The 24,508-nt window shown below is 52.3% G+C and overlaps 1 protein-coding gene across 27 annotated transcripts in view; it reads right to left on the bottom strand.

The window, feature by feature from the left end:
- The window catches only part of OBSCN (obscurin, cytoskeletal calmodulin and titin-interacting RhoGEF), a 157,924-nt gene extending 142,185 nt beyond the window's left edge, over positions 1-15,739 (bottom strand). For 21 of the 27 annotated variants that reach the window (XM_073221224.1, XM_073221229.1, XM_073221231.1 and 18 more), the window contains exons 1-7: positions 15,588-15,738; positions 11,468-12,479; positions 10,263-10,532; positions 9,855-10,115; positions 9,125-9,433; positions 8,737-9,003; positions 7,010-7,285 (exon numbers count right to left, since the gene is read on the bottom strand). In XM_073221224.1, the coding sequence (XP_073077325.1) occupies positions 7,010-7,285; positions 8,737-9,003; positions 9,125-9,433; positions 9,855-10,115; positions 10,263-10,532; positions 11,468-12,452 (2,368 nt within the window). In that variant the 5' untranslated portion in view covers positions 12,453-12,479; positions 15,588-15,738. Of the gene's footprint in view, positions 1-7,009; positions 7,286-8,736; positions 9,004-9,124; positions 9,434-9,854; positions 10,116-10,262; positions 10,533-11,467; positions 12,480-15,587 lie in introns of all 27 variants that reach the window. The other 6 variants (XR_012124859.1, XR_012124860.1, XR_012124858.1 and 3 more) reach the window with 2 other exon arrangements.
- Between the last annotated feature and the right edge of the window lie 8,769 nt (positions 15,740-24,508).

The raw sequence follows: 24,508 nt of genomic DNA, 5'->3' as shown, positions 1-24,508 counted from the left end.
GGACAGAGGAATATGCTTCAAACCAAAGAACAAGACAAGATGTCAGAAAAGGAGCTAAATGAAACAGAGTTAGACAAACTACATGATAAAGAGTTCAAAGTAATGATTATAAAGATGCTCACTGGACTTCAGAGAAGAATGGAAGAACTCGGGGAGGATCTTAATGAAGAGAGAGAAAATATAATAATCACAGATGAAGAATGCAATAAATGAAATGAAAAATACACTAGAGGGAATCCATAGCTGATGAGAGGATGCAGAACAGATCAATGATTTGGAAGACAGAGTAATGGAAAGCACTCAAGCTGAACAGCCAAAAGAAAATAGAATAAAAAGAAAGGAGGATAGGTTAAGGGACCTCTAAGACAATATCAAATGTCCTAACATTCACATTATAGGAGTCCCAGAAGAAGAGAGAGGGAAAGGGGTGGAAAACTTATTTGAGAAAATAATACCTAAAACTTCCCCCAAAATGAGGAAGGAAACATCCTGATCAAGGAAGCACAGAGTCCCAAACAAGATGAATCCAAGGAGGCCCAAACCAAGACACATCATAAATAAAATGTCAGAGATTGAAGATGAAGAGAGAATCTTAAAGTAGCAAGAGAAAAGCTGCTTTAAAAGAGAATCACATACAAAGGAAAGCACATAAGTTCGTCAGCTGATTTTTCAGCCGAAGCTTTGCAGTCCAGAAAGAGTGGTATAATACATTCAAAGTACTGAAAAGGAAAAACAAGGATGTCCACTCTCATCACTTTTATTCAACATAGTACTGGAGGTCCCAGCCACGGGAATCAGGCAAGATGAAGAGATAAAAGACATCCAAACTACTAAAGAAAAAGTTAAACTGTCACTGTTCACTGATAACATGATACTATCTAGAAAACATCCTAAAGACTCCACTAAAAAACTATAAAACCAATAACTAGATTCAGCAAAGTTACAGGATACAAAATTAATACACAGAAATCTTCTGCATTCCTATATACTAACAATGAACTAGCAGAAAGAGAAATCAGGAAAACAATTCAACTTACACTTGCATCAAAAAGAATAAAATACATAGGAATAAACCTAACAAAGGAGGTGAAAGACCTATACTCTGAAAAGTATAAGACAATTAGAGAGAAATTCAAGAAGACACAAATAAATAGAAATCCTATACTCACAGACAGAAAGACTTAATATTGTCAAAATGGCCATTCTGCCCAAAGCAATTCACAGATTCAATGCAATCCCTGTCAACATACAAACAGCATTTTTCAATGAACTAGAACAAATAATCCCCAAATCCATATGGAACCACACACAAAAAAAACAAATAACCAAAACAATCCTGAGAAAGAACAAAACAGCTGGGGGTATTACACTCCTGGACTTCAAGTTATACTACAAAGCTACAGTAATCAAAACAGTATGGTACTGGACAAGAACAGACCCATAAATCAATGGAACAGAATAGAGAGTCCAGATGTAAACTCATGTACATTTTGTCAATTAATATATGATAAAGGAGCAATAAATATACAATAGGGAGAAAACAGTCTCTTCAACAACTGGTATTGGGAAAATTGGACAGCTACATGTAAAAGAATAAAACTGGATCATTGTCTAACTCCACACACAAAAGTAAACTCTAAATGGATCAAATAGCTAAATGTAAGATATGAAATCATAAAATTCTTAGAAGAAAACATAGACAAAAATCTCTTGAGCATCAGCATTAGGAATTTTTTCCTGGACAAATCCCCTCAGGAAAGGAAAACAATAAAAAATGAGCAAGTGGGACTACATCAAACTAAAAAGCTTCTCTACAGCAAAGGAACCATCAGCAGAACAAAAAGGTATCCTACAGTATGGGAGAATATATTTGTAAATGATTTATCCAATAAGGGCTTAATATCCAAAATATAAAAAGAGCTCGTATGTCTCAACACCAAATAAACAAATAACCCAATTAAAAAATGGGTGGAGAACCTGAATGGACATTTCTCCAAAGAAGAAATACAGATGGCTAAAGAGCACATGAAAAGATGCTCCGTATCACTAATCATCAGGGAATGCAAATCAAAACCACAATGAAGTATCACCTCGCACCAGTCAGAATGGCCACTACCCAAAAGACAAGAAATAACGTGTTGACAAGGATATGGAGAAAAGGGAACCCTCCTACACTGTTGGTGGGAATGTAAAGTGGTGCAGCCACTGTGGAAAGCAGTATGGACTAAAAATAGAAACACCATAAAACCCAGCAACTCCACTTCTAGGAATTTATAGGAGGAAATTAAAATCCCTGATTCCAAAAGATATATGCACCTCTATGTTTATTGCCATATTAATTTACAATAGCCCAGACACAGAAGCAACCAAAGTGTCCATCAATAGATGAATGGATAAAGAGATGGTATATAACACAATGGAATATTATTCAGCCATGAAAAAAGAAATCCTGCCATTTGCAACAACAGGGATGGACCAAGAGGGTATTATGCTCAGTGAAATAAGAAAAGCATAAGAAGACAAATTTCTTATGATTTCACTTACCTGTGGAATATAAAAACAAAATAAGATGAACAAAATAACAGTAGACTCATAGACACTGAGAAGTGACTGGTGATTACCATGGGGGAGGGGCTGGGGTGGATGGGTGGGCAGGGTGAAGGGGATAAAGAGGCACAAAATCTCCATCATAATATACATTAATCATGAGTATGGAAGTATAGCATAGGGAATGTAGCTAATACCATTGTAGTATCTTTGTATGGTGACAGGAGGTAACCACTTATGGTGGTGAACATTTCATAATGTATATGATTGTTGAATCACTATGTTGTGTACCTGAAACCAATATAATACTGTGTATCAACTATACTTCAATAAAATAAAAATAACAATAATATAATAATAAAAACCATGGGCACTAGTTTTTAAAAAGGGGATTGCTATTGTTAAGATGGTGATACTCCCAAGACTGACCTACATATTCAGTGTGATCCTAATTGAAATACCAGCTGACTTCTATGCAAAATTTGAAAAGCTGATCCTTAAATTCATGTGGAGATGCAAGGAACCTCAAAATAGCCAAAGCAATTTTGAAAGAAAAGGACAAAGTTGGACAACTCTCACTTTCCAATTTCAAAACCTACCACAAGACTGCAATAATCAGGACTGTGTGGTACTGACAAAAGGACAGACGGATAGACACGAACGGCCATAGAGTAGAATCGAGAATCCAGACATAGATCATGACATCTATGGTCATTGATTTTCGACAAGGGTGCCAAGATCATTCAATGGGGGAAAAAAGTATTTTCAACAGATGGTGCTGGGATAACTAGACATCCACATGCAAAGGATGAACTTGGATGCCCGCCCATCTTACACTACACCCAAGAATAAAATGAATCAAAGACCAAAACAATTAGAGGGGTAAATTGGACTTCACTACACTTAAAAAGTGTTTGTGCGTCAAGGGACACTATTAAGAAAGTGAATGGGAGAAAATATTTGCAAATCATGTATCTGTAAGGATCTAGTATCCAGAATATAGAAAGAATTTTTACAACTCATCAATAAAAAGATAACCCAATTTTAAAAGACAGGCGAGGACTGGAATAGATGTTTTGTCCAGAGAAGACATACAGACGACTAATGAGCCATTGAAAAGATGCTCTACATCACTAGTCATCAGGCAAATGTAAAGCAAAACCACCATGAGATGCCTACCACCTCACACCCACTGGGATGGCTGGACTCGAAAAAAACAAATAAGATGAAAGTGAAAAGTGCTGGGGAAGATGTGGAGGAAACAGACTGGAGCCCTCATACACTGCTTACGGGTGTGTAAAATGGTATAGCGGCTCCAGAAAACAGCTGGGCAGTTCCTTGGGGAGTTAAACACAGAATTACTATATGACCAGCCATTTCCAAGATAACTGGAAATACATGTTCACACAAAACCTTGTGAAGGATGGTCACAGCATCACTGTTCATGACAGTCAAAAAGCTGGAGCAACTCAAACATCCCTTAGCTGACGGAAAGACAGACCAAACGTGGCATACAATCCATACAACAGTATGTTATTCGGTGGTGACAAGTAATGCAGCACTGACACACACTGTCTGTCACGCAGATGAGCCTTGAAAACATGCTCAGTGGGAAAAGTCTGACACAAAAGACCACAGGTCATCTAATGTATGTAAATGAAAAGCTCAGAATAGGGAAGTCCATCAAAGTAGAAAGCAGATTCCTGGCTGCCAGAAGCCAGGGAAATGCAAACCAAGAAGTGAACATGGGTTCGGGATTTCTGGGGGTCAGGAAGATGTTCTAGAATTACCTGTGGTGTGGTTGCACAGCTGTGAATGTACCAACAACCACATAATTATCCACTGTAAAAGGGTGGCTTTTATAGCATGTGGATTACTGGGTTGAAAAAAAATCAGTTGATGAAATCCACCACCTTAATGATCTAAAGTAGGAACCCTGAGACCTCATCAACAGAAGCAGAATAAAGCTCACCCCACACGGGTAAAAATACATCTATACTTTGGACTGCACTTGACTACATGAGGCCACGCTATCCCTGGGGGTGGGGGCGGGGATGCTCAGAGCTCTGCTCACTGCAAGATGTGGAGACGAGTCTGGGGCTCCACAAGCTGCCCCCTGACTCTGGTTACTTAGCGTCTGCTGACCAGTTTCCTCTCTATTTTAAGGCAGAGTTATGATGACATGAGTGAAACCCCCAAACCTTCTGGTGCTTCTGTGTCATCAAAGACCTCTCTAAGGCAAGTAAGTGGAGCACAACAAATTGCACATTTGGGCAAAAAATTTTAGGACAAAAATAAAAGCAGAAGCCCTGTGTATATTGCGCACCAAGCCTGCTTTCTAGAAACCAGCAGCTTGGGCTTCTCTCCAACCAGGGAACCCAGCTCCCAACTCCCCCTCATTCAGGCTGGATACATCCACCCAAGTCCCGCCACTGGGGGGCAAGGCCCTGGCAAGATGAGAGTTTATCTTAACAGGCGTGCTACATGTTTCCAGAGAAAACAGCCTCAGAGGTCATCGCTAAAGAGGGGCTTGGGAAAAGTGAGTCTTCAAGAAGTGGTTGAAAGAAAAGTCCTATTTAAAGGCCAGCAATCTGAGGAGAAACCCTGCAGCCTGGACAGCTGCCAGGACCCTGCCCTGGCTGGAAGAACATCACAAAGCCACGTGGGCCTGTGGACTTGCAGGTCCATGTCCCCAAGGAGAAACCTCGTTTGAGAAGCTCTGCTGATACGCTGACGCAGGTTCCCACTCAGCCCTGTGCCCCAGCCCCCGCACACAGCCAGCCACAGAGGTCCAGAGCGCTCTGGACACCCGGACACATGCATGTCCCCTGGACAGCACATGCTGGCACACTGGGTTCACACTCCTGGACCTGGTGATGGGTCCCTCTGCCTGGGGCTCTGCCCCCACAGGGAAGCAGGCCCCCCCATCCCAGACCCCATCCAGTGACCAGAACTCCCAGAGGGGAAGGGGTGGGCTTACGGGGTGAAGTCCTTCAGCAGAACCCTAGATCTATTCCTAGTCCCCTTTACAAATGAGGAAACAGGCACTGAGGGAGTCCGCAAGAGGTCCCTGGGGCCAGCTGAACAAATGACACCAAACATGGTGGCTTTAAACACCAGAGGCCCCAGGGGAGTCCTTCCTGCCTCTCCCAGCCCAGGCAGTCACCCAGTCTCTGCTTCCACTGTCATGTGGCCATGTCCGTGTGTCCGTCCCCAATCTCCCTCTCATACAAGGATACCTGTCACAGGATTCAGGGACAGCCCTCATTAGGGTCACCTCATCCCAGTCCTTACCTAGTTACACCTGCCAAGACCCATTTCCACACACAGCCCCTTTGTGAGGTTCTCACTCACTTGAATCTGGGGGACATGGCATGGGCAGTTGCCCAAGGTCACAGGGCAGCTAAGAGGCAGGAGTTGATATCTGCCCTGTCCACACGCTAATCCGTCCACAGCCTGCCTTGAAGGGGGAGTCCAAAATAAGGACACAGCCACCTCGGTGCAGGTGCGGGCCACTCCCACCGCACAGGCCCCGCAGCTGACCCCAGCTGGCCACACACCGCTGCAGGCCTCCCTCCCCCACCCGGTGTCCCACTGCTGAAGGAGACAGGAGGCCAGGCAGGGCTCGCTTTCCCAGGCTGCCTGGAGTGCGGAAGAGCTATGGGCGCTGTTAAGCCACTGAGTCTGTGATCATTTGTTACACAGCAATGGAAAACAAACAAGAGCAACAAAAAATACCCTTGCTCGCTCTTCCTCCCACCTTGAATGTGGAGCTGTGCAAGTCATCTGGTGACCATGAGGCAACTATCATCACAAAGATCTTTATCTCCTGCTTGGGGTGGCAGAGAATTAGAGACAGAGATGCCTGTGCCCCTGTGATGTCCCAGGGACTGACTGTTAGAAGTGGTCCCTGGTGGGCCAGCCCTCCCCCTTCCATACCCCTCATTCACAGCAGGGCATTTCTCCACTCCCTTGGAACTAGGCTGGCCTTACACCCAGCTTGACATGATAGAACACGGAAGGGTGTTCAGGTCTGACAACAGACCCGCACAAGCCCTACAGCATCTAACAATCCCTGAGGGGGACCCGGCCTCCATACAGAGGCGCCTGGGCCATCCCCACTGAGAAACGGCCCTGCAGATGAGATGTCCTAAGGAGACAGTGACCCTACAGGAGTCCCAGACTCAGTTGTAAGCCCAGCCAACACACAGAAGAGAGAGCCATCCCAACTGGAACATCAGATGCACGGATGGGGCTGGGCTGGGTTCTCCTGTCCTGGCTGACACCACATGCAGCGAGGATGAGCCTTCCCTGCTGAGCCATGCCCAGTACTGTGAGAGTAACCAACTGTCCTTTCCAGTCTTAAGTTTTAGGGTATTTGTTACCTGGCATTGGGTAACTGACTGATCTGGGCCCCAATCAGGCCACCAGGAGACGGTTAATGTCTGCTTCCTCAACTCACCTGTGATGTCCAGGCAGAAGGAGACCCTCTGGCCCCCAGCCTCGCAGCTGTACTCCCCGGCATCCGCCTTCCCCGCCTTCTGCACCACCAGCCGCCTGGTGCAGCCCTTGGCCTCCACGTGCACTTTCGAGCTGGAGCTCAGCTTCTTCCCGTCCTTGTACCATGTCACCTCCGTCTGGGCCTGGGCCACCTCGCAGCTCAGCGTGGCGCTGGCCCCCGCCTCGGCCTGCACCTCACTGCGTGCTGGCTGCTCCTTGGCAAACACAATTGCTGGCTCTGGGAACAGGGAGGTAGCCATGGTCAGAGGCCCCCCCCCAAAGTAAGGTTTCCAAATCCTGGAACCTGACACAGCTACTCTCTAGCCTCCAGGCAGACTTGCCCCTGTCCCTCCACCCCAAGGTCTTTCATGTTGGGTGCTGCACATGGGACCCCCTGAGGGTGGGTCAGGAGCCAGCAGAGCCTAGATCACACCCACACCCATACAGCCAGTGGATGGAGGTGCTCTGGATTTCAGGACCACATGACACTGACCCTTGCCCAGATCAGCACCTCCTTCAAAATAGGGCTGGCCACGACTTCCAACCACCGGGTGCCACCCATTCTCAGGAGGGCATCCCCCTACTGAGCAGAGGCCCCATCCCCCACCCTCCTCACCAGGTCATCTGAGGTAGCCCCCATTCCCCACTGTCCCCATGGGGTCACCTGAGGCTGCTTCATACCCCGACTGTCCCCATGGGATCAATAGAGCTTCCCCATTCCCCCACTGTCCCCACAGGGTCACCTGCACCCACCCTATCCCTAATTGTCCCAAGGTCAGTAGAGCCCACCCTATCCCCCCACTGTCCCCACAGGGTCACCTGAACCCACCCTATCCCTAAATGTCCCCTCAAGGTCAGTAGAGCCCACCCCATCCCCCCATTGTCCCCATGGGTCAGCTGAGACCACCCCATCCCCCACTGTTCCCACAGGTCACTTGAGGGCACCCAGTCCCATCCATCCCAGCAGCTCCTGCTGCCCAGGCCCCCAAGCCTACCCAGATCCAGGGGCTGTAGCATGTGGTCATGACCATGGTGGCCCATGTGGACATGCAGCAGGCTCACCTTGCACAGACAGCTGGTAGGCAATGCAGCCCCCACAGCTGATGCATTTATACAGGCCAGCGTCCTCTGGTGCCACATCCCACACCAGCAGAGCCTGCTGCCTGGCCCATGCCTGTACCTCGTACTTGGGGCCCAGGGACAGCATGTGGCCACCCTTAAGCCACATCATAGCCAAGGCTGGTCTGACAGCTCAGCCAGTAGCTGCGCCTCCTCGTGCAGCCGGGCCAGCACCTCCTGCATGACTGGCAGATGCTTGGCAGTCAGCCCCAGGGTTGCTGGGACCATGGACAGGCAGACAGAGTGGGTGTAGACAGAAGAGGGATGGAGGAGAGGGGACGCAGAGAGGACAGAAGGGGGGAATGGGCAGGTATGGGGGGCAGAAAGACAGGGCAGGAACAGAACCAGGTGTATGTGGGGGTGGCAAACAGAAGAGATGAGATGGGGCAAACCTGCCCCCCTTCACTCGCACCCCATGGCAGGGGCCGCTGCCTGGCCTGGCCCTGCTCCACCTAGGAGACTGCCTGCAGCCTGCCTGCCCTTTGAAAATCCCCAGGGCTGCCTGTCCACTCTCTCCACCAGAGGAAACAGGCCCCAAGAGGCCTGGGGGTTGCAGCCAGGTCCTCCTACCTCGAACCTCTATGCGGATGCTGCTTTCGATGCCATCGGCCACAAACTTGAGCTCCGCGCCATGCAGGCTGGCGGGCACTGAGCGGATGGTGAGTGTGTGCCGGGTGCCGTCCCAGCGGACCACGTACACACTGCTGGCCTGCAGGGCCTGCCCGTCCAGGAACCACTTGCCCGCTGAGGTTGAGGTGAGGTCCACGGAGAAGGTCACCTCACCGCCCTCCACTGCCTCCACTGCCTTCAGGGGTGTCTTCACCGCCAGCTGGGGGACTGTGAGAGAGGGCTCAGGAAGGAGCTGGGCCCTGCCCTCCCTTCCGCCAGAATCGGGGCCCAAATGCCCCCTTTGCCAAGAAACCCATGGGACAGACCCATGGGCACCTTCCCCACTTACCCAGGTGGACCGTCCCTGGGAACTCGAGGTAGGGGCTCTGGCCGAAGCTGTTCACAGCTGACACCCGGAACTGGAAGTCCCCCTCCTCAGCCACACCTGCCACGGTCAGCTCGGGTGTGGACACCCACTCAGCCTCATGGCACCGGCTCCAGGTGTGGGCACCAAGTCGCCTCATCTCCACCAGGTAGCCATCGATGGCAACAGGACGGTCACCGTGGAGAGGAGGGGACCAGCCCAGCCTCACAGAGCACTCAGTCCTGGCCTTCACCACAGGGGCCTCAGGGGAGTGCAGGGGCACCTTCCTGGGGGCTGGGCAGAGCACAGGCTGATGTCACCAACTGGGAACCCCCTCCCCCTGCGCTGGGGGAGTCAGATTCCCTAGCCAGGCTGGGGAGCACACACCCGCCCTCATAAAAGGCAGACTTCCTGGAAGCCACTGGAGGAGGGACCACCATACAACTGGGCACCAAAGGCCACAGAGAGAGGGAGCGCTTACATAGGACGCCCCAGCCCCACGCCTCTCTTCTAGAACAGTCGAGAGACCACCAGGACCCCCACCTGGCAGTCACCTGGGGTAACAGCACACAATACCAGGGAAGCACAGCTGCTGCCCAGGCTGTCCCCCATCCCCCTTGGTCCTCCCTGCAGCCTGCAGAGGGCAGGGCGCTGGCCCGGAGGACTGAGGGCCCAGAAGGGGCCCTGCACATGGAAGGGGTCCCTAGGTCCTCACCCGACACGCAGAACTGGGTGGACGTGCGGCAGTCCCCAGCCACGAAGGCCACCTGGCCCACATCCTCCAGGCGGCACTGGGAGATGGTCAGCGTGTGGCATGTGCCCTCGGTGGTGATGGCCACACGGCCCCCAGCCACCATCTCCTCCTGGTTCCTCAGCCAGTGCACGGGGCCCACAGGCCTGGCCAGCTCCACACAGAACATGGCTGTGTCCCCCACCCGCACCGCCGTCTTCCTCGGGAGCCTCCGGGTGAGGTTGCCTGGGGACATGAGGGCCCAGAGCTGCTCAGACCCGACCCCTGCCCACCGCCGACGCCCACACCCACCAGAGTGCCTGCCCCTCTCAGCCCTGAGCCGCCCCACCTCCATGACCCCCTGCCCTTCCCTCCACTCTCACCCTGGCCTACCTAGCACCGCCAGCTCGGCCACTGTGCGGCTGCCCTCGGCTGTCTCACAGACGTACACCGCATCATCGTCGGCCGAAACGTTGCGCACGATCAGCCGGCGCTCGGTGCCCGCCTCCTCCAAGGCGTACTTGGCGCTCGCCCACAGCCGCGTCTCCTCCTTGAACCACGCGGCCTCCGTGGCCGGCAGCGCCACCTCGCACTGGAACGTGGCCGACCCCTTTTCCTGCACCTCCAAGTCCTGCAGGCGCCTCCTGAAGGGCACGGCGGGCTCTGCGCAGAAAGGGGAGTGAGCAGGACGCGCGGGGAGGGAGGGGAGCGGGGACAAAGGAACAGTGGGGAAAGTGGGGAGGAGAGGGGGACAGAAGGGAGGGGCGGAGACAGTGGGGAGGCACAGGGAGGAGAGTGAGGGGCTGGGACAGTAGGCAGCGTCAGGAAGTGGGGTGGGGCGTCGGGTCAAGGGGGTCGGGTAGGGTTAGGGACCTGGAAGGCAGAGTCGGGGTGGGTGGGCACAGGGATGTTGGCGGAGTCGGGTGGGCTGTCCCCGGGCTAGGCTACAGGCCCTAGTGGGGAGAGTGGAGAACCCGCTCCACTCTGAGCTGGGCCAGGACCTGCCCCCCGCGCATCTTCCCCGCGCAGCTTTGCAGGGACCCGCAGGAGCGGGGGCCATTTCCCTGAAATAATTAAGAAAATGAGGCAGGCGCGGAGGTAGCAGAGCTCTGTCCGAGAAGCTACAGCAGGTCAGAAGTGTACTGGGTCCCTGATCACATCAATAGACCTCTCCAATAAAACCTGATGTCATGGACCTAACTTGTTCCCACGCACCCTGGGCGAGCCCCAGACCCCGGCGCGAGCCCAGAGCCACCTTCTGGCTGCACCCTGGCGTCCCAGCTGAGGCCTTCGACGGCACGGGGATTTCCCCTTCCTATGCCGCCCAGGAGACCCCTTAGCGTACTGGGCGGGGGCGGGGGAGGGGGACCTGATCACCCAACCGTGATGAGCGCTGGTGTCAAAGCGCTTTGACGCTTACAAAGGGTCATCCCGTGCGGCCCGCATTTTGCGGATCCGGAAAGGAGAGAGCTGCCAAAATCATCTCCCGACTCCACCTTCGGACACCCCCCGGGGAAAGGATTCCAGCACTAGGGAGGCGCCGCCGCCTGCGCTCACCCGGCAGCTGCTGCGCACGGGGATCCGGGCCCAGAGCTCACCTCGTACAACCACAAGCACGGAGCTGTAGGTCTGACCCACGAGATTGGACGCGGTGCAGGTGTAGAGACCGCGGTCCGACTGCTTGCAGAACAGGATCTTGAGCACGAAGTTCTCTTGCGTGTCCTCGTACACCACGTGTCGCCGGCCCTCGACCACCACCTGCCCGTCCTTCTTCCACACGGTCTCGGGCTTGGGCTCACCGGTGACGTAGCAGCTGAGGCGCGCGTGTTTGCCCTCAGTCACCGTGCAGGTGCGCGTGCCGGTGCCAGGCGGCGAGGCTGGGGCGCCCTCGGCGCGCATCGCCTCGCGCCTCCGCTGCAGGTGTGCAAGGAGCGCAGCAGTGGAAGCCCCTGGCGGGCCGCTGGGGTCGGCGTCCGGGTCCACGGTGAGCGCGGCGTCAGCGCTGGCGGCGCCCATCGGGTTCTCGGCGCGCACCGTGTAGGTGCCGCCGTCGAGCGGCCGAGCGGCCTGGATGCGCAGCGCGCTTGCCTCGCCGCTTTCCTCCACGCGCACCCGGGGAGCGTCGGGTGCCCCCAGGCGCCGCCCGTCCTTGGCCCAGCTCACCGCCATCGGCGGCGAGCCACGCACGCGGCAGCGGAAGGTGGCGTCTGCACCCTCCCGCACGCGGATGGACGTGGGCCGTAGCAAAAAGTGGGGCGCCTGCTCAGCGACCGCGGCCTCTGCGTTCACCTGCAGGCCAACCGCAGCGAAAGCCTCTCCAATGGCGTTGCGCGCGCGGCACACGTACTGCCCGCTGTCGCCGAGCGCCAGATCCAGGATGGTGAGGCGGTATTGGTCGTCGTCCTGGGCCAAGCGGAAGCGAGCGCCTGCCTCCACCGGCTGCCGGTCCTTCTCCCAGCTCACCTGCGGCGTAGGGTTGCCCACGATCTGGCAGCTCAGGGTGGCGTCCTTGCCCACCGACACCACAAAAGCTTTGGGCCGGGCCAGGAAACGGGGCGCGCCGCTGAATGAGGAGTGATCCATGGTGGTGTGGGCGGGGGTGGGAGGGACCTGCGAGTCAGGTGGGAGTAAGTCATCACGGGGATGAGCCCCAGGTGTGCTCCGAGACCCCCACCTGCGGCCCCCACTCCACCGCTCCCATCCAGTGCGGCCTGTGGAACCTGGCGTGACCCAGGTGGACGTCTCCACCTACCCCTTTCCCATCCGGCCTCATCTCCCTCCGCAGGTAGCACCGCCAGAAGGTACGGTGGTCCAGCAGCACAAATGCCGCCTTTGCAGGTCTTTGGGGCCTGGCTCCACCCCCTAACGTGGGAGGGTCTTCTCCCTCTCCTCCGAGCTCCAGACCCGCGCCAAACGCAAGGCCCAGCTGAGCACCTGCCCCAAACCACACCAGCCACCATGCGGGCCTTCCTCCTGGTGCTGCGTGTGTGCTGTGTGCACACTCCTCACCGCCAGTCTCGCTCTCTCTCCACACAGACCTGACATGCCCCCATCAGGCCACTTCAGATGCCTTGCATATGCTGTCCCTCCCCACACACCGCTGCCCCTGGGTTTGAAACTCCAATCTGCCCAGGTCTTTTTCCCTCAAGGAGGGGGTGGCTGCCTGCCCTGCAACCAGACCTGCTCCCTGGCCCTGGGAAGCCCAGGGTGAGTGTCGGCTGCTAGCCTGTCCCCTCTGACTGGCACACCAGCAGTCACAGGTTCTCCACCCCAGTGGCTCCTCTCTGTATCCCCTTCACCCCCTCTACCTCCCCTGGGGGCTTCCCTCCAAAGCCTTTGGGCCCCACATCTGGCTGTGTGTACCTCACCTGGGTGCATCTACACAGGAAGCCCTATGCACAGGGCCTTCCTCCCACAGCAGCCTCTCCTGGGGTCCCTACCTCCCTCTACTCCTGAGGGTGTGTGCTTAGCAGTGAGTGAGGAAGGGACAGAAACCCTCCTCTCCTAAGACAAGCACACACACCCCAACCAAGGCTCACCACACCCCTCTCTGTGGGTGCCTGCCTCCTCCCCTCTAGGTCAAAGCAGGGAGGGTTGGGAGCAGTGTAGTCAGTGGTGGCCTTTGAGGGGACAGCTAATGAATCCCCAGGGACAGCCAAGGCCCTCCAGGCTGAAACGAGCCTAGCTGGCTAGCAGGGCCCTACTTGAGGGGCTGCAGGTGGACCAGTCTCATCTGTGGCTCCACCAGCAAGGCATTCTGCAGGGACAAATTGGTGACCTGGGTGCCAAAGGCCCCCGATGACTGGGGCCTCTGCCCTCCCCAGACTGAGCCCTGCCTGGCCCCTGGCACAGGTGGTGAGGAAACTGGGCCCTGTCTCCACAGGGGCTTCTGAGCATGGGAGCTGGCCCCAAGCACCTTCACTCCCTCCACCCTGGGACCCAGCCTCCAGCTGGCTGCCCACTGGGGGGTGATGTTCTGGGTCCCCTGGCTCCTGGTCCTGTGTTTTAGGGCCTAATCCCCCTAAATGCACCTCAAGGAGCTGAGCCCAGGCCAACCTGCTGACTCACTGCAGTCAGCACCTCTGCCCCACCCCACCCCCCACAGCCCAGCCAGGCTCTGAGCCTGGGAGGACTCAGGTGGGCAGCCACCCAAGCCCCACCTCCATGGATGCCCTCCTGGGCCTTCGTGTCCCTGTGGATACCAGACCTCCAGAGGCCTGAACTCCCTGTGTACCCCCCCACACACACATCACAGTCAGTCTGTGGGTTCCCCAAGGCAGGGCACAGCATTCTTTCCTAGCCACACCCAGGGTCCATGTGGTACACAGCCACTCCAAGCTCATAAGTGAGCAGGTGTGGAGGGCAGGAGCCACCTCCACAAACCCTGTCCTCTAGGGGAGGACAGGTGCAGAGGGTGCTCCCATCATTGCACCAGTTTGGGGGAAGCTGGCCCCAGCCCTCAGCAGGGGCACAGGCTGATCCCTGGCTTGGCAATGGTGGGCAGAGACCCTGAGGCCCTCTAAGACTACCAGGGACAGTGCCATTGCCCCTCCCTGTGGGGGGTCTGTGTGCCCCACATTGATGCAGCACACCCATGTGGTAGAGGGGTTCACCCAGACACACTGCTTCAGAGTCTACCCAGCCAGACTGGCATCCCACTGGCCAGCAGGGCCCCAACGAAACACCCTACTGCCCAGGACTTCAGAATACCCTCCTTCAGGCCAAACAGCAGAAGGGATCCTACAAGTCACCTGAGAGGGGTGGGCAGAACTCCTGCTGAGCATGGGACACCTGCAGTACCCTCCCATCCATGCCACTTTGGAGGCTGGGGCTGCAGATGTGCAGCAGCATTAGGGGGTGAGGACTCAGGAGGGGAGGCCTAGCCAGGACCCTGCCCCAGCCTCCCAGGGAAGCCCACCTGGGAGGCAACTCCCTGTGGACCCTACTTGGGCCCAGTTTGGCACTGGCAGGCACCCCACTCCAGACTGAGAGACCCCCCAGTTCCCACCTGGGGTAGTGCTCCTCCTCAGGCCGGAAGCCCCGACCACAGCCCCTCCACACTGGCTTTTCCAGAACATGGCTTCTGCCAGGCCCTTGTGGGGCCCCTGGGCCATTTCCCACATGAACGAGACATGGCTTGTAGCCAGACAGCAGAACCTGGGCCCCTCCTGGCCTCGCTCCCAGGAGCCCTGTCTCCCTAGCCTGTTCCCTCCCTCCCACCCGGTTGCCCACGCCTTTCCAGAACAGACTTCTAAGGGCAGCCCCTGCAGTGTATATCCCCAGACCCCTGGGTTGGCGGCTCCCCGCACTCAGGAAAATTCCTTCCTGGAGTCAGGTGTCACTGTCCCTCTGGCTGTTCCTCTGCTGAGCCAACAGGTCCAAAATAGCCCCAGCTGTCAGCAGGCATCCATCTCAGCAGAGCTGGGGGCAGGGCCGGCCAGACCACCGCACCGCCCTCAAGAAAGGGCACCAAGAGAAGGGGGACGTGGGTGCTTCAGACGGCCCCAACCTCCCACCCTGGCTGCCCCCTCCTGCAAGAAGGCCTGGCTCAGGTCACCCAGGGGGCAGAGGCTGGAAGCCAGGCCCCCAACCCCAAAACAGCACAGCCTGGCTGCATGTCTAAGCCCCTCTGTCCCCCAGAGCCATGACCTTCATCTGAGTAGCCCCCATGGGTGCACAGGTGGCCCCTTCCACTCCCCAACCAATCTGCCTCCTCACCTGTCTACAGAGGGTCTGGGCAGCACGCAGGCAGGGGGCTCAGACAGTGGGGTAGGGACTCCTGGGTCTCATCCCCTCCACAGCCCAGGAGTGACAGCTCTGGCCCAGCAGCCCTCTCTTCAGCTGGTCCTCAGACTAGACAGGGACAAAAGGACGTGGACCCTGTCAGCTCGAGGAGACTGGACCCGCCCCCACTGCTGGCCAGCCCAGCCTAACACCAAAATAGCCCTGTGCCACCGCTCAGGATTCGGTTTCACCCCAGGGAGGCAAAGGGCAGAGACTGAGGTGGTCTGGGGGTGGGGTGGGAAGTCCCTTATCTTCCACCAGTGGTGTGGGTGGAACAGAGTCCCCAGTTGCTGGGCCCCCCATTGCTCAGACCAGGATCCTGGAGTGCAGGGCAGGAAGGAGCCGAGAGACAGAGACCAACAGAGGGGCCCGGGGCCACCCCCCAGGGGGACTCAAGGTTAAAAGACCACTCACAGGGGACCAAGGACCACCCAGAGGGAACCTGGGACCACCCCAAATGGCTGGCCACCTGAGATTCCTGCAGCCTCTCAGGGAAGGTGGGGAGCAAGGAGTGGAGCGTCAGTGCCAGGGCTGAGCCCTGCTCCACAGAGACCATACATGTGACCAGGGTGGATTCTATCCCTGGTCCCTCCTGACAGCACCTAGTGGCTGGGTGTCTGGCATCTTTAAATGGGAGTCAGGGGGTCCCTGAGAATCCAGGCAGGGATATTTCCCACCCATGCACAAGGGACCGGGCTCTGGGGGTGAGCAGCTACAACAGGCGCACATGCTGCTTTATGCTCTGGGAGGGCCGCCCCCACCCAACCTAGGACAGATGTGGACAGGCCGCTGGACCCACCCAGTGGGGAAGGTGGGCTTTGCTGGCAGGAGCCTAACCAGGAGCCAGAGGGGCCACCCATGGGAGTCCTGGGGCTTTTCCCTATAGGGTCAGCATCAGAGGCCAGGGGCCAGGGCAGGACACCTGCCTGACCTGAGGGTATGTCCATGGGCTGACCTCCCCACAGTGGGCTGTCGGACCTCCACCATCCTGGGCTCCAGCTGCTGGAGAAAGAAGCCTGAGCAGGGCTGGGGAGGCAGGAAGGGGGTCGGGGACTGCTCAGTACCCACAGCTTAATCCCCATATCAGTGGGTAAAGCAAGCTCTGAGCACAGCCAGGGTCCCCTGGGGCGCCAAGAGTCTCAGTCAGCTCTGGCAGTCATAGGACAGGATCACAATCCAGGGCCCCTCCCCACAGCTTCACCTAACCACCATCCCCACCCAAGGGCCCTGCTCCCCACATGGTCAGGCTGGGGGCCAGGGCATCCACAGTGAATCTGGGGGAACACAGACATTCAGCCACTGCACCCTGAAGAAGAAAACTCTGGAAGGATCTCTTATTTCTTTGCAACATGTTTGCTGGAGCCTCAGTGTCACTACGTGGGAGCCTTCGCAAAGAGAAATTGTGGGGTCTTGGGGGCAAATGGCTTTAACTCTCTTCAGAACATCTGAAAGGGAAGACATTTATGATGCTAGCACTAAAGACAATGAAGCAAATGCATGTTTCCATGTGGGAAACAAAGACTGATATCACTGCCCAGTTCACATGGGGATCTCATTGGACCTTTCCAACAATGGTGCTTTTTCATATTCCAGCAGAGGGGACTGGGGTCAGGGACAAAGGATGTCAGTGTAGCTCCTGGGCTGGTGAGCATATCCACATGCCGAGGGCGGGGTGCACCCTGACTCCATGGGACAGAATCTTCTGCACTTGGGGCCCTCCCAGACCTGCCCCGTGTGCTCTCCATCTGGCTGTTCATCTGCATCCTTTGTTACATAATAAACTGAAAATATAAGTTTCCTGAGTTCTGTGATCTATTTTAGCAAATCACCAACCATGTGATTCCCACCAACCGTGGGAACCATGATCTCTAGCTGGTCAGGCAGAAGCATGAGTGAAGCTTGGAGTTGTGCGTGGCATCTGAGGTGGGGACAGTCCCATGGGACTAGCCCAACACTCTCTCTCCAGGCGGGCAGGGTCAGAGATGAGTTAGATTGCCTGACACTGTCTGATGTCACAGAACCAGAGAATTGGCTATGGTTGCTGGGAAAGACCACAGGACATCTGTTCCAAAACCTTAAGGGGCATTGTAATTGTAACAGAAAACCTTACTGAGGATACAGTGGTAGGTGTCAGCTGGCAGAAGAAAGAATCTGTGAACTTGAAGATTGATAGAGATTATGCAACCCAAAGAACAGAGAGAAGAAAGAAAGAAAAAAATGGACAGTCTCAGAGTAATGTGGGACAGCATTAAATAAAGCAATATACTCGTGATAAAGACAACTCATCATGTTCAAGGGAAGAAGCCCAATACGCTGTATGGCTTATTTCTCTTCAGAAACAATGGATGCCACGAGGCAGTGGGATAGGTAGACAAGTGTGGGCCTCTTGGTAAATCATTCTCTCTAAAACTATGTATCGGCCAAAACAGAACCTTAGAATAACCTGAGTCAGAATACTAAAATAAATGTTTGAAACATGCTTGAAATTATGTTACTATTATTCAGAGTAGTAACTATTATTAAAAATTATTTCAAATCCTGGGCAATGCTTTAAACCACCTGTTGGTGGTGATTGCAATGCTGTTGGTTTAATTCTAGAAATTCTCTCATTTGGCCTGAATGTTTTCTCTCAAGAGGAATTCAGCTGTGATGACTAATTCAGGTGAAAATATGAAAATGGCCGTGTAATTTGACAGAATGTTTCAGGAAGCAATAATGGCATAAGAATTTAAATAACTTGGATAAGTTGGCAGATTTTCATAACATATCCTGCACCCTCTAAAATAAGGGGAATTCATATGAAATACATGTTATTTGGCCCAAGAATTTGCCAAACCTTTGAAAAGGCTTGTGGGAAACCTTGCTGGTGTTCCCAAGGAAAATGAATCTCTGAGTAGTGGTATCAGAACAGTTGTGAATCCTCCCTCCCCATCAAGGTTTAAAATTAGACCCAGCAGGGCCTGGGAGGCACCTGGAACATGGAGCTTCCTCCCATCCCCAACAGCTGTCTTCCCTCCCTAGAAACGACTAAGATTAGGGATGCACAAATTCCTGGAGTAGATATTAAGGGCCACAATTAACTAGGTGACTTAATTGGACAATCTTGCCCTCCTACTGTGATTAGAAAGTGACTCTTCTCTCAGCCATTGTTTTGCTACAGAGTGACTCACTTGCTTCCAGTCATTCCCTGCCTTATTGGCCTTTCTGAAGAGCTTCCAGACCCCAACTCATTTTCTGCTGGGCATCATGTTCTGGGTGTCAGCTTGTGCAACACCCCAACATTGTCTTCTGGTCCCAGAGTTGTTGAGAGATGCTCTAGGAAGTCACTCATAGGGCATGCCACACAGCTGTCCAGGGCCTCCATGTGGTCACTGTGGGTCTCCAATGGCCAACATCAGGACTAGCAAATGTAGACGAGTCGTGAGGACAGAGAAAGCTGCCCAAGAAACAGACCCTACTTTCTGACTGCTGACTTTCAGATGTGTTGACAGTTTATAAGGAAGCCATAGCAATTCAGACACTGGCTCAGGGGTGAATAAATCAAATAAAATCATATTGAATTGAGTAGAATAAAACCTGGACACTGGCCCACACACATGCAGACACTGAGGTGTCCCTGCAGAGAAGTGTGAGGAATCTTCTGACAACCAGCTCTCCTGAGAAAACAAAAGTCAGATCATACGTCATGGGATGAATGGTGTCCCCAGAAGAAGATATGTCAAAGTTCCCACCTCAGAACCTGCTTATGGACCTAATGTAGAGGTAGGGTCTCTGCAGATGCAATGAAGTTAAGATGAGGTCACTAGACACCATCCAAGTGTCGTCCTCATGAGGGAATATTTAGATGGAGACAGACATGCACAGAGGGGAAGATGATGTAGACACACACAGAGAAGGCCGCATGAAGACAGAGGCAAGGATTGGAGGGATGCAGCCAAATGTCCAGGACTGTCTGGGGTGCACCAGGAGCTGGAAGAGGCAGGCAGGACCCTCCAGAGGGAGCAAGGCCCTGCCCACACCTTGCTTTTGGATTTCTGTGGGAGAATAAATTACTGCTGTTTTAAGCCACCAAAACTGTGGTGATTTATTACAGCAGCCACTGGGATATAATACAATGCCATATATAGAATTTAAGCCGATTAGACATGGAATTTACACATGACCCATCAATTCTAGATATATACTCAAGAGAATTAAAACATGTCCACACAAAAACTTGCACACAAAAAATGTTCAGAGACCCAAATGCCCATCAACTGATGAGTGAATAAACAAAACGTGACCCATCCTTGCAACTGAATTTTATTCAGCCATAAAAAGGAGTGAAGCACTGATACACTACATGGACGAATCTTGAAAACATTATGCTCAGTGCGAGAAGTCAGACCAAGGCCATATATTGTATGACTTTATTCATATGAATTGTCCAGAATAGGCAAATTCATGGCGACAGAAAATGGAATAGTGGTGACCAGGGCCTGGGGGCAGAGGATGAGGAGTGACTGCGTAATGGGCAGGGGGCTCCTCTTGGGATGCTGAAGATGTTTTGAAACTACGTGGTGATGGATGCGTAGCACTGTGAATGTATTAAATGCCACTGAATCATACACTTGAAAATGGCTAATTTTCAAATCACTATGTTGTATACCTGAAACTAAAATAATACTGTATCTCAAATATATCTCAATAAAATATATAAAATAAAAAATCAAATGGCTAATTTTATGTATGTGACTCTTCCTTCAAATCAAGCTGAGATGAATTTCAATATCTAGCTAAAAAAATCAAAACAAAAATGTTTAGATTTGAGAACATATGTATACAAGATTTCTTAAACAAAATACAAAACAGCACATATCCTAAGAGAGAAAAAACTAATTTGACTACACTAAAGCTCATAATGGCTGCCCAAATATAGACACCAAAAAATACCTTTGGAAACAACACCTGCTACATGTGTGGCTTGCAGGAATTCTTACACATGTGCACTATGATACAGACACAAGGATATTCACGGCGGTTGGTACACAGCGGCAAAAAAACTGCCAACAAGCTCAGTCATCAGAGGGAGAATCAAATAAATCACAGGACATGCCTGCCAAGGGTAGGGCACAGTCAGAGAAAGAATGTGGTAGGTCCTTGCCCACTGACATAGGGAGACACTGGTCTTAGGGTTCTCTAGAGAGAGAAGGAACAGGCCACGCATCTCTATGAACCTGTGTCGGCAAACTGGAGGCCCAGGACAGCTCATGTTCCAGTCCAGGTTTGAGGACACAGGAAGACACATCCCCGCTCAAGCAGTCAGGAAGAAGGAATTCCCGCTTCCTCCATCTGTCTGTTCTATCCAGGCCTTCACTTGCTTAGATGAGGCTCACCCACACTGGGGAGAGCAATCTGCTTTACTCAGTCCATGGAGTCAACGCTAATCTCATCCAGAAACACCCTCACAGATACTCCCAGAATCATGCTGGACTGAACGTATGGGTCACAGTCAAGTTGACACATGAAAGCTGAGTGTTAGAGATTTGCACACTGTGACAAATGCCGCTCTCATCCCTACCTTTTATTTGTTGTTGGCTTGGCAAAATATAGTCTTTTTCATTAAAGGTATGTTCCTTATATTAACATATAATGGGCTTATGATTCAATTCTTAAATTTAATAAAATTAAAAAACACAATCAAGTTTAATAAAACCATAGAATTCTTACATTTAATGGGCTTATTAATATATTATTAAGTTTATTAAATGAATAATATTTAAAATGTTTTCAGTTTTGATACTGGCAGACTTATCTCATAAGAACTAAAGACCTTTGGGGTCCTCAGAAGTTTTTAGGAGTTGAAGTAATTCTGTGGTCAAAGGTTCCCAAGGAAACCCTGATTTGAATAGGACATAAATCTAAAGCTCATGGTGTTGAAATGAAAAATGTCCTAAAAAGACATCATTAAAGAAAGTGAGAAAGTTCCATGTGCCTATCAGACCCATTTGTTCTATGGCATAGTTCCAGCCAGTGTCTCCTCATTGATTTCCTTCCTGTCTGGGTGACCCACCCTTGTTGAAAGTCCCCTACTAGTCCTGCACAGTCCATTTCTCCCTGCAGATCTGCTAGTGTTTGATTTATCTATTTAGGTGGTCTGACACTGGCTGCATATGTATTTACAGTTGCTATAGCCTCCTGACGAATTGACCCCTTACCATTATACAATGACCTTCTTTGTCTCTTGTTGCACTTTTTAACTTAAAGTCTATTTTGTCTGAAATAAATACAGCTACCCATGCTCCCTGTTTGTTTCCATCTTCATGGAATATCTTTTTCCCTCCCTTTATTTCAAATGTATGTGTATCTGTTGGTACTCCAACTGGCCTCCACACATGGAGGGCAGTAAGAGATCAAAGAAAAAGGCGGCCACTCCAGATTGGTAGGTGGCAGATGTAATAACCAAGAAAACTAAGTACATCTCTAACCCACCCACCAGATCTTCAAAGTTTATATAGAGGCCTTACCTGGGTTATTACACATACCAGCCAGATGGTCTCAACAGGACCTTCCTATCTCAAGGCTGTGTCCCTGGGGCAGCTCCTACTGTGGGAATGGTAGGCAAAGGGTTTGTTCCGATGACAGGGGAGGAGGTGAGGAGCCTCTGCTGCCCAGATGCAGCTCGAGAGCTAACTGGTGGTCACGTCCTCTCGACATGCCCTTAAAGCTGAAGTGGGTCTCCTGTAGGCACCATAAAGGTTGGTCTTTTTTTTTTTTATTTTTTTTTATCCATTCAGCCACTCTATGCCTTTTGACTGGAGAATTTAGCCTATTTACATTTAGAGTAACTACTGACAGGTGTGGACTTACATTGCCATCTTATTCATTGTTTTCTAGGTGTTTTGTTCCTTTCTTCCCCTCCTGGAGTCTTCTTTCGTGAACTCGTTTTATTCTGTAGTTAGGCTTAGATTATCTTCTCTTTATCTTTTGTGACTCTACTGTACATTTTTGTTCTGTAGTTCCTGTGAGACTCAGCAACATTTTATAGACACCGTAATCTATGTTAAGCTGATAACAACTTAACTTTGGAATATACTTAGCATACTTACTTACATACTTACCTTTACCAGCATGTTTTATATCTTCATGTCTTCATATTACCAACTGGTGGGGGGGAGTAAAAAAATAAAAGGGAGGTGACAGACAAGTCCAAAAATGGGGGAAAAATATCTGCAACATGTGTAAGTAACAATGCACTAGTGTTTGTAATTCAGAAATAACTTCTACAAAGTTCATGAGAAGACACAGGCCCCCAGGGACACAGGCGAAGGACTCGGGGCATTCGGCTGAAAGGGAACAGTGGTAGCCAGCAGGTGTGCAACACCATCCCCAGTAGAGAGGTTAAATCAAACCCAGGAAAGTCACTTCCAGCTGGCTAGCCCCCCACTCAGAACTTGCTGCAGTGGGATGACCACCTGGAGGTCAGGTCCCTTTCAGGCCTATCCTTTCTGCCTCTCTGGGGGTGAAGAGGATCCCATGGGGTGCTTCTAGGATTGAGCTGGAAACTGGCTCCCCACATCAGTACACGTGTGTCCACTGCGGCATTGGTCTCAACAGCCCAAAGTCGGAAGTGACCCCACGTCCCTGGAGAGACGAACGGACAGGCAAACAGCAGTCCATCCACACAACAGAATGTCACTCAGTCTTAAAAAAGAAGACATTCGGACATATGCTGCCCCAGGGGTGAGCCCTGAGGACGTTGTGCTAAGTGAAATAGCTAGTCACAGAAGGACGAACCCCATGTGATCGCAGAGGAGTCAGATTCACAGACACGGGAAGCTGACGGGTGGGCACCAGGCCTCAGCGTGGGTTACTGTTTCATGGGGCAGAGTGTTTTGGAAGATGGCAAAGTTCCGCAGATGGATGGTGTGACGTCCGCACAACGGTATGAGCATACTTAATGCCACTGGAATCCACACCTAAGATGGTGTAAATAATCATTTTTATGTTACTTATTTTCTACCACAACTTTTTAAAGTAGAAGTTTTAAAAAAATCAAAACCAATTGCCATATTGCATGGGTTCCTAGAACTTCCTCCTCTCATGTTGCCATCTGCCCTCTCCCTCTGTTAGCCCCCCACCCTGCCCTACCTGTAAGCTGAGGCCTTGTACCTGGGTCCCCACTCTCCTCATCCCCAGTACCTGTCACTGTGGGAGCAGGCCACTCCTCTGGGGACCCTTGCCCCACTCAGGTGCCTGCCTAGATGCATCAGAGCAAAGTGAACACAGAAAGCAGCTGACACAGAGACACAACCTCTGATTTGAGGACAAGGCAGCTACGTGCTGTCATCCTTACTGAAAGCCGGTGACCAAGGGCTGTGTTGGCCAAGTCCCATGAAGGCTGGCTGCCAGCAACTTCAAGGACAGACGCCCAAAGAAGGGGAAGATGTGTGCGAGGTGTGGGGCGGGGCATGTCTCAGAGCCACTGGGACCATGCAGGACCTACAGGGGTCATGATTATAAACCCTCTTTACAGAATGGGTGAATCCTCCCCAAATTGGCTATAGGTTAAAACCCCAGCAAACAGGTCATCCACAGACCTGATTAGCTGGAGCTCACAGAGGTCTGGAGGCCACCAGGTCTGCACAAACTCTGCCCACATGCAGATGACTACCTGCAACCTCAGGCGCCCAATGCTGACACTGCCTGCCTGAGCTCTGCTGGACCTGGGCCCCTTCTCTGTGCCACGCAGACACATGCAGACACACACACACACAGATACACAGACACACACTAGGCATGCAGACACAGAGACACACACACACATGCATTTGCAAAACACAGCTGCCCCTCAGTACTCTGGGCCTCTGTTATGT

This window comes from Manis javanica, chromosome 14 (assembly GCF_040802235.1).
Source record: "Manis javanica isolate MJ-LG chromosome 14, MJ_LKY, whole genome shotgun sequence".
NCBI classification, from domain to species: Eukaryota; Metazoa; Chordata; class Mammalia; order Pholidota; family Manidae; genus Manis; species Manis javanica.
Note: the sequence above shows the minus strand (reverse complement) of the source record. Positions and strands in the feature narration are given on the sequence as shown.